The sequence below is a fragment of the Fistularia commersonii genome, chromosome 9, assembly GCF_037954325.1.
Source record: "Fistularia commersonii isolate RoL2024-O1a breed Wild chromosome 9, RoL_Fcom_v1.0, whole genome shotgun sequence".
NCBI classification, from domain to species: Eukaryota; Metazoa; Chordata; class Actinopteri; order Syngnathiformes; family Fistulariidae; genus Fistularia; species Fistularia commersonii.
The window spans coordinates 13,177,365-13,187,600 of NC_141292.1; the positions used below are offsets into that span (position 1 = coordinate 13,177,365).

The 10,236-nt window shown below is 42.8% G+C and overlaps 1 protein-coding gene across 1 annotated transcript; it reads right to left on the reverse strand.

The window, feature by feature from the left end:
* Positions 1–1,838: 1,838 nt before the first annotated feature.
* Positions 1,839–9,668, reverse strand: kmt5aa (lysine methyltransferase 5Aa). Its single transcript, XM_086152584.1, has 7 exons — positions 9,447–9,668; positions 8,294–8,444; positions 7,204–7,498; positions 7,034–7,121; positions 6,365–6,424; positions 5,269–5,459; positions 1,839–4,843 (listed from the first exon to the last, which is right to left on the reverse strand). The coding sequence occupies exons 1-7, from the start codon at positions 9,453–9,455 to the stop codon at positions 4,633–4,635; spliced, it is 1,005 nt and encodes a 334-aa protein (XP_086008710.1). The 5' UTR covers positions 9,456–9,668; the 3' UTR covers positions 1,839–4,632.
* Positions 9,669–10,236: the final 568 nt, after the last annotated feature.

A 10,236-nucleotide genomic window follows, 5' to 3' on the forward strand; every position in this document is an offset into this window, starting at 1 on the left:
CGAGTCCGGTCACACTGCTCACTTAAATTCTCTTAACAATCTGGTGACATATAATTTTAAAAATCTATATTTAGGGGGAGGAGTTGGGGCTCTTTGGGGAGACTTTCTTGAGGAAAAAGTCATAACCACCCTCAACAGGAAGAAGCTAAAGGAAGCTAGCACTGACATTAGCTTAGCATCGCTTCTATGAAGCCAAATAATTTCACCTTATAGCTGCTTACAACTCATTATCATGCTTTTTGTGTTACATGTTTATAATGAATATTCATAAATCCTTGCAATACTTTTAAAATCACATTTGTGTCCTTTGCTCTTTTCATATTCTATTAGAGCTTAAACCAGAATATTTTTTAATTTTAACTTTCTAAATCTTCCAGACAAAAATAGCGGAAGGAAAAAGTGGCCTGAACTCAACATTATGTCTTTTCCTTGGAAAAATAATATTGCGTGGCATTTCAGAAAATTTAAAAATCAAGTTTAGCCCATTTGTTAAATATCATTTTTCTCAAAGCAAAGAAAAAATACAAAAAACCCTGTTGAACCATTTTTTTTGCTCGTTGTTAAAACAAAAGGGTTTTTTTTTTTTTCATTTTTTGACTGTTAATTCTCAAATATGAAAAGGACCTGTAACACAAATTCTTCTGTCAAATTATTGATTCTTCAGATTAAGTTTTTCAATAAATGTTTTTAAATTTAAGTATTGCAATAAAAGAAACATCAGATCTCAGGTCAGTTACCTACGTTCAAAAAACATGACAATGATAAAAAGCATTTTTTACAGACAAATCTGAGCCATTGGCTTCTATTAGCCAACCCCCGCTCCTGAGGATCTGTCAAATGAAGCTACAAACATGAGATATATTGATATTTGCATCTGCTTTTTTGGCAAGAAAAACAAAACCGAAAAACCCCTCGTGAGGAGGAAGTCTCTGAAAATTATATAAAATAATAGCTTTATGAGTGACTACTGCTAGTAACAACCACAAAACTGTGTTTTACGAATTCTGCTTGTAGAGTGACTGGAAATGTCTGCAATTCTGTTCAGATAGACGGATTTCTCAGGCTGTGTATTCTATAATTGTATTATAAAAATAAGGGAGGTTGGCGGCGATTGTCGCAAAACCACCTATGAGTGAACAATGTCCCTCATCGCCATTTATGTACAAGCGATGTCACGAGTCTTTGCCGTGTTTTCACCCAAAGTTCTGCTGCTTCTCTGAGTCAAATGGAGCATTTGTGTGACCAGTGGACAGGCGCCGATCCGATAACCTCTTTACTGATTCTGTGTTCGCGCTGAACCTGCCACTAAGGCAGTTAGACTGGTGAACCGCAGGAAGTAAGCTTTCCGTTGGTAACTGGAGACATCACATCGTTGTAGGCGGCGGTCGAATCTAATGAGATGCATCCGAGCCCGATTAACAGTGGCCAACGGACGATGTCAACAATGAACTGTTGCATGAAATGCATTTTGTTATTTTTCAAAGGGACATTTTTTTCTCCGACAGAAAACGTCACACTCACGATTTAAACTAAGAAAGAAAAAAAATCGAATGAATTCTTAATAACTGGAGACGAGCAGTTTGTGCTACGCAAAAGGGAGGTCCCTAAAGGACACGTTCTGACGTGTGACTTCGGCTCCTGGGATCGACCATTTAACAGAATCAGGAAAAAGTTATCAAAAGTCTCAATCAGTATTCACCTCTCGCCGCTGCGGTCGAAAACGCGAGAGACTCCGCGTACATTTTGAATTACTTCAAAATAACTTCATCTCTATGTGTTCGACTGTTGCATCCAGTGGAAATGTTTATGTTTTAAGACCCACTTCCAGCCAGTATAGATTCACTTCCTGTCATATATTTCCTTTAAAATTATACAAACAGTCTCTCAGTTCATCAAAGGAGCCAATAATGATTGGGTGGACCGACACACACACACACGTGCAAATACACACACACACACACAAGGCCTTTTGGTAAGGCTAAATTAACTAGAGAGGAGAGCTTAAAACATGATGGCGGATGCAAACAGCGTCTTTGAGCCCGACTTGCGTTTCACTAGGTTTTCATTTTGGTTCTGCGCTTAGTTTTTGGGACTTAAGACTTTGAAACGGCGTCTGATAGTGACACCTTGACTTTCGTTGACAGATAAGACCTCTTCGTCGCCGTTCGCTCGATATTTCCCAGGATAACAAGTTGAAACCAGAAGTATATTTGATCCCTCAGAGTACTACTTCGGCATAAGGAGTATTTTTACTCGATATTTCCACTATATTTTGATGACACGACTTCAGACCACAGTATCGGTCGTGCAGTGATTTCATCGGGAAGCACTTTCCTGTTACCCGTCAGTCATTCCTTGATCCCAAGACTAAACACACGCATTTTTCAGTCCACACACACAAACGGTCCGACGGCAGGATTCCCATCGGAGCAGCAAATGTGAATTAATATGCCTCTAAAAATAGTCTCCCACCCCCGTTTGAGCAGATCTGCTCAGAAACTGTTTCAGGGAATGACTAACGTGCTGTTTTGTTTTGGGTTTTTGATTCATGGGATGCGAATACAGAATATTTTTGACTGTTATCCTGATTTTTAATCAGAAGTGAAGGTTTGACTCAACGTGGATTGAGCTCAGACCCGCTACACTTGAACGCGGCCTTTTCACCTGATTTAACGGACTGATTTAACCCGCAGTTAGTCAGAAAGAAGAAGTAATACAATCACAAAACAACAATAAGATGCACAGAGAGCCGGAGTTAGTAGCTTTGGGGAAAATTTTGGACTTCCTGGCTTTTAATAAGCTGAAAACATGACCTAGAAATAAATAACTGAATGAATAGAACTGAGAGGCTCAATGTTTTTCACAATGATCGTCTTTCTGCCGAATTACGGCGGATGTGTGGAGGTGGAACGGAGGTCTGCGCAGCGGGAGCGACGCGGCTCGCAGGCGCTCGGAGGCTTGAGGGCCGCAACGGTCCTGGTCGGAATGAGAAGTGGGTGTGTATTCCAGTTATGTGTGAGTAAACAAAATGCGGACGGGCCTGCAAGTGTCTCCCAACGCCAGCGGGGATGTAGTAATGTGTGAGGTAACATCCAGGTAATAGCATCGGGATTTTGTAGTAACCTAATGCATGACACAATAAACAGCCTGAAAACAATAAATGATTTTTTTTTTAAATTAAATTAATTATTGTGAAAGTTCAGCCATTAATCAAATATTTAGAAAGTTTAATTTCGCTCCATAGTTTAAAAAATGCAACGTGTATGAATTTGATTATTTACACAATATATTATTACTTTATTATCAAAAAACACTGCAACTCCCACATTTTTTTGTCATAAGCCCTGAAATCTATTAAGTTCACAATGTTGTGAAATTACATTTTTTGTATTCGAGCTGTTGATTCCTACATCGCAGCTAATTACACGGTACAGGTGCTATGTCAAAATGAAGTTAAACTTTATTGCAACTGGACAAAATGACAGAAATAGAGATTTAGGCATGATGTAAAAAAATAAAAAGAGTTTATATTCCCACAGTATAGGGGAATGACATTTCATGTTTGTCCGGTAACGTGGTTAAAAGCATATATGATGCTACTTATGTGTCTGCTTTGCAGTATTTGTCAGTTTGTCTGCAGTAACTATTGTAGTTATATCACAGTAATAATATGTAAGCTATTTTGGGATAAGTTTTGTCTGTCAGGCTTAATGGTTGAACAGGTTATTGGTGTTAATAATACTGCAAAGGAGTGACGAAGTGCAGGTATTGAGTGTTTATAAAAGCCGTAAATGGGGGACATAAAGGATGAGGCTTTAAATTCACTTTCAGTGATTAGACCTTATTTGAAGAAGAGATTTAAAAAAAAGTTATCTCCTGTTTATTTTTTGGTGTTTTCTTTTCGTTAATTTTTCTCGCACATGATTCTCAAGTGGTGTTCTTTGTTTAATATAATCATCTTGTCTATGACTGTTATTTAAAGGGTTTACAATAATTGAAGAATTCATGGGCAAATTAACAAAACAAACGTTGTATATAATTACTTTGGGTTTTTAAAAATTCCATTTGATGGGTTTTTTTGGGGGGGAGGTGGGGGGACCAACCTGCGAATTGAGCCTTGTCACTCCCGCCACGCAAACACCCGACTGTGTGTGTGCGCGCGTGGTACTGTAGTGATGTTTGTAAATTAAACTCCACTTCAACTCAACATTATCTTTAAAAAAGGGCCTCCTGGTTTGCATCTCGTGGTTCCTGTTGATCCTGAGGGGCTCCGGGGCCATAAATACACAAGTATTGCCAAGTATCTAAGGACTAATCAAGAGAAAGCGGTATAAAAATGCGTCGACTACCACCTGCATGCTGCAGAAGCCTTGGTCTATAGGAAATACAAAAATGTACAAAAGAAATGTGCAGCAAGAACGACCAGAATGTTTCGTATACACATATAAATAAAAGTGATGTCTGACGACGCAGACGGACCTCGAGGTTTGAGGAGACGCCCCTTGGGCCCCTCCGGCAACCGTAACCGCGGCTGGCTCCTGTTGTGTTTCTAAGGCGTTTCTCTACACCGGCTATTGTTTTTACCGTATGGTTTTTTCCCTTTTGGTCCCCCCCCCTTCTCTCCCATGGGGTTCAGTGCTTGAGCCATGGGTATGCTGCGATGGAGGCCTTGCTCCGGTCGCCGTAGTCGTACAGCAGCTCCTCGCCCTCGTCGATGTCCCGCGACGCCACCAGGATGAGGTGCGGCACGCCGTCGATGTCGTGGAGTTTGGTTTGGCAGTTTCCGTTCTTGCTGTGGTTGATCAGCCTGCCCATGCGGTTCGTTTCTTTCGTGGCGTCGACGCTGTGGAAACAGGGGCAGATGGCGGCATTGGTTCGGAAAAATAAGTAAGCGCTGAACGAAACCCGACTCAATCATCCTCTACTTCCACAAAGTTATTGACACAGGGAAAACTAAACTCAAACTGTGCCTTTTGTGCAGTAATAACCTGATAATTGAACAAGGTATTCCAATCCTCCGGCACGAAACTGAGGTGGGCTCTTATTTCAAACTCGTTCCCATGACGACAGCGACGGGGAATCTCCCTCGGACAATCAGAGCCACGCGCGGCTTATATTTTCCACCGGGACCTGTGCACTCCAAGGGACAGCCCTCGAAATTCCACTGCCACGGCGGCTTTGTAGCATTTTGCGTTTAAAAAGTGCAGAAACATGGTGTTGCGATGTCAGAATTTAATGTTTGTGGATGCAGGGCCCCAACTGACGCACCAGTATGTCTTGCAGAGGTACTGGAAGTAGTACATGTAGCAGCCGGTGTCAGGACTCTGGGCGTATTCCGCCTCCCTCTTCTTGGCGTCGGTGATCTCCAGTAGGTCACCGTGGTATTCAACCACGTACTCGCCTTTCCGGAAGCGCCGCGTTGCTAAAACTGCCCTGCCTTTTCCCTCTATGTGCTGCATCTTAAAAAGGGGAGGAGAGGGTTCTGGATGAGAATCTGGAGGAGAATCTCAGGAAGAATCCTTTTCAACTTCTGGTGTATTTATGACAAGAGTAACACACAGAATAGAGCAAACCGGTAGGAAGAAACAAAGCAGTAGTATTCATTCCGTCTAATACACACACACACACACACACACACACACACACACACACACACACACACACACACACACACACACACACACACACACACACACACACACACACACACACACATATATATGCATCCATCAATCCCTCTTCTTCTGCTTATTGTGCACTCAGGGTCAGGGGGGATGCTGGAGCCTATCCCAGCTGTCATCGGGCAAGAGGTGGCCAAAGAATTATAAGAAAAGAAAAACAAGTACTGGAAAATTCTTCAGAAAGGTTTGTCTTAAAATGACCAGTGAGACATGTTTTTCTTACTGAAAACGCCACCAAAAGTGAGACCATAATGAATCGCCCTGCTTTAAGGCGTTGGCAAAGCTTATCCTCAAGGGGTTCAAGATTAAAGTAGAAGAAGAAAAAAAAAAAAGTAATCTCTGTACTCAAATCAGACAAGTCTGATTCAGAATCTCTGAGGAGAACCGGGTGGTTCATTTTGTAATTAACAGTCTGGGGGCTTGGGGGAAAAAAAAAACAACAACCTGAAACCCAGTTCATCATCCAAAGAAATTCAACAAAGACAAAAAAATCTGCAGAAAAATAACATGAAACTGTGCCAAGAAGAGATAAATCGAGGGTTTTCCGAAATAAATCTGAAAATGTGTCTAAAAATTGGCCGTGAAGCCACTTTTATTAGAGGGGAATTAGCTATTTAAAAAGAAAGCTTGAAAATCCAAATCAAAACATTTCCACAGAGGGAGCATCAAGGGAAAGCCGCTACCTTCATTCCCTCCTCAATCCCGTTCATGATGAGGTCGTCGATGAGCTTCTTTTGTTCGCACTGCGAACAGAAGGAGTGGAGAGCTGCGGTTTATTAAGCCAAGGTTGAACATCCAACCTCACAAATGCATTGCGGTTAGGAGGACACAAACCCCTCTATCCTAACTATTAGTTTAATTCTTCCTCAACTAACCGTATGAACAATGACTTTTTGAAAAAGCTCTTTATCTCCTTACGGCCCTGACTTTTCTTCAGAATTATAGTTGTAGCCCTTTAATAACTGATAAATTCGCTGTGATTTGTAACCCCCATAGACAAAATGTCTGTTTGACCCAATTATTAAAGAAGTACACGAATATACAAGGTTTTGAATTGGACCAAAATACTATGACTTAAATGGATGAGACACTCAAAGAAAATTCATGGCAGCAGAATAGACTAGTCTGAGATGGTTTACTTTTTAAAAGCGGCTTGATAAGACGCTATTTCTGAGACAGATGCAGATTATTATTTTATAACCTGTGAATATCCGTGAAACCGCTTCTTTTCTGCAAGGCATTAAAATAAATTGACCCCCCCCCCCCCCCCCCATCTTCCAAGATAATTGGATTCCCTTCCAAAACTCAAAGTGAAAAAAGAAAATGTTCATCGGAAATGAACTTCATTTTACCTTCAGCTCTGTTTTACTCTTCCTCGAGCTTCGTCTTATCGGATAGAAGTCAGTGACTTTTCGATTCTGGGAGATTTTCCCCCGCGAGCTGGAAGATAAGGAAAACAGAGGCCTGTCAGAGCAGCGAGCTTTTGGTAGGCTTCTGGTCGGAACGATGCCGTTACACTCACATTCTGGGGAGAGACTTCTTCTGTTTGAGCCTGCCTGTGACGCCCCTCCTCCTCCTCCTCCTCTTGGTGCCGCTGGTGGTGGCGGCGGTGTGGAGGGGGGAGTGAGGCAAGCCGGGACTGAGGGGCAGGGGGAGGCTGCTGGGCGGCTGCAGGCGGGTCTGGGTGAAGTGGAGCTGCGGGGGCGATGGCCGGTCGTCGGGCCAGCAGGGTGAACGCCGGCTGTAGCTGCTCTCCGTCTCAGTGGAGTCACGCACGGAGTTGTCTCTGGCGGAGCTGATGGGGTTCGTTCTCCAGCCTTTTTTTTAATGGAGAACAAGTAAACGATCAGTTAGCCCAGCGGGTCCGATTCTGAAGTTCTGGTACTGCCGTTTGAGTTATCAATTGACGACGAAAATTTCAGCACAACGGCACGATTTCAACATCAGCTGTCAAGGTTCTAAATGAAAATGTGGACATCAGATGTCCTGACACCGATGCTTCAACTCACGGCCAAGCAAGTATCAACCTCTGTTTAGCTGGGAGTGCAGATTCAAACCCGCTAGATGTTTCTTCTTTTTGTTGTCACAAAAGTGACACAGAATAGAGGTGTTGATTTCAAAATAAAAGCAGACACCTTGTTACTTTACTGATGTTTCATATTCGCATTGAATATGGTGAATTATTGATTGTATCATTGAGGTGATAATCTGAGGCAGCACAATGGCGGTTAGTTAGTGTCTCAGCTAGTGCTTCATAGCAGGAGGGACCCGACAGGCCGCCTTTCAGTGAGGAGTGTGCATGTTCTTGCCATGTCTGCAGGGGTTTTCTCTGAGTTCTCCAGTTTCCACCAACAGTCCAAAATCTTGCAGTGGGTTTAATAGAGACCCTAAATTGCCCAGATGTTAGAATGAGGGAGTAAAGGGTTGTAAGTCTCTATATCTGTACGTCTGTGATTGACTGGCGACTGATGAACCCTGCCTCTCGCCCTAGGATAGGCCCCAGCTCCTCTGCGGCCGTGACTGCAGGATAAGCAGTGTAGATAATGAATGTAATATTTCAGACTGACTGCATGGTCAGACTTCAATGGCGGCGCTGCAGTAAACACACGCACCATCTGCCGGCCTCAGGGCGTCAACGGACTGGAAGCAGAGCGGGGAGCATCGCTCGTCCTGCGTCGCTTTGATGGTCATGTCATCGTGAACCGGTGAGATGGACTTGGTGCAGCTTAAGACGGACACCGGATGGCTGCTGCATAGGACTTCCTGTGAATTTAGAGGGGGAGGGGGTAAAATAAATGCAATTGAAGTTTTTAACAGTACTCTCCTGGGTAGTCTACACTAACATGTATCCCTTTTTTGTATATGCTTACTGTTTCACATGTATTTTAATGCATGTATAAGGGGGTGGGCTTTCTTTAAATCTTTTTGTACTTTCAGGAGCATTGTCAAAGGTGCAAAACTGTGCCGAAGCATGCCAACAGTTCTTCCAAACTGCAATGCAGAAAAAAAAAGAAAAAGGTTTTGACTCAAGTTTTTAGGCTCCCTGAAAACGTAGATGGGTTTTATAACTCTAAGCACGATTGACCGGATGTGTTTGAGTGTGTTCTGGTTATTTATAAGACGTCTAAACTACAACCGGATTTTCTGTATCGACTTCAAGATGAGGTTCTCATCGACTCACTTAATAATCGTTGCTGCCCATGATGTAAATGCATGACTGGGACTCCGCTCTTAGTAGGATACTTTTCCTGCTGAGGGGGAAAACTAACAGACTTGGGTTTTAATAAGTAAAGAGCAACGAATACCAGCTCAGCCGAGCCGCCCATCCCCGTGTGGGAGGGGACCATGCTGGCTCCACACCCACACCCAGCGAGTCCGATGACGGATAGGCCTCGGGACATTTAAACAGAGGGTGGTAACCGCCCCGCATTAGACTGAAAAATCCCAGAAAACGCTTAAAAATACACAATACTGTGACAAATATTTGTTTGTGGGCTAACGGCGAGGAGCCTGTGTTAGCAAACAGGCGTATGTTGCTCCGTTTTAAGCTAATGTTAGCGAATGTTCAACAAACAGGGCTCAGGTCGGAGGCTGCTCCGACCGCGCTGAGTTCGGGAACGGTGGTGGAAAGAATGAAAATATCACGGAAACACAAAGTCAGAAACCCCGGGTTCCTCCTCTGGGGGAGAATTAATACACTTAAGCGCTCTTTCGCCACTTCTCGGGGGCTTGTCTCCGCGCGGAAGCACAGACCAGCAAACTTACCCCGTTCATGTCCGACTTGTTTCCCGCAGCTCCTCTCCGCCGTCACCGGTCGTGTTCGGCGTCAAATTGAACGAAGCCTCCGGCCGGTGCGAAAGCGTAGCGTCGCAAGGCGAGGCCCCGTCCACACCTCGGCTCTCCCCGCGGTGACTGTGACCTCCTCTGGCGTGTTTAAACAGCCAACAGCGTCAACCGATGCAGCGTCCACAGCTCCCCTCCGCCATGTTTCAATATGTCAGCGAATAAGACGTGAAGCGTTGTCGCCCTCTGCTGGACAAACGCTGCACAGACGAGCTCTTCAACGTCTTTGTTCTTCAAAACGTCAACAACGTGAGCTAAAATAAAACTATCTCGATACATTTCTCCCTCTGGAATGACAGACATTTTAAATTAAAAAAAAAATCCTTTCTTGAATTCTCATAAGAATATAAAAAATAAATTTCTATGTATAATACATATATTGTATTTACTTACTATAGTTATAGCATGTTTGTAAAAAAAAAACACATCAAACAAATGTGAAAGCATTATAAAATGAGTAAATAGATAACAATTTATCAAAGATAAAAATGATGCAGGATATGATCATATGTTTTACATTGTCAGGAAAACAGAAACAGTGGGAATAATTACAACGGTCACAATGACAGGCAATGAAATGTAAAAAATAAAACCTTTAATTACAATCTTCTATTGCAGGTGTGACAATGTAACTACATGACAACATAAAGGATAATACCAATATATTGATGTGTTCAGAGTTAAAAATTCCTTTATCATAGAATTATTGTTG

Bases quoted from the DNA above. Each gene is read 5' to 3' on its own strand.
- kmt5aa (XM_086152584.1), bottom strand. The intron at 5,460-6,364 runs GTAGCGGCTTTC...CCCCTTTTTAAG, and splicing joins GGATTGAGGAGGGAATGAAG to ATGCAGCACATAGAGGGAAA. The intron at 4,844-5,268 runs GTGCGTCAGTTG...CTGTTTCCACAG, and splicing joins TACCTCTGCAAGACATACTG to CGTCGACGCCACGAAAGAAA.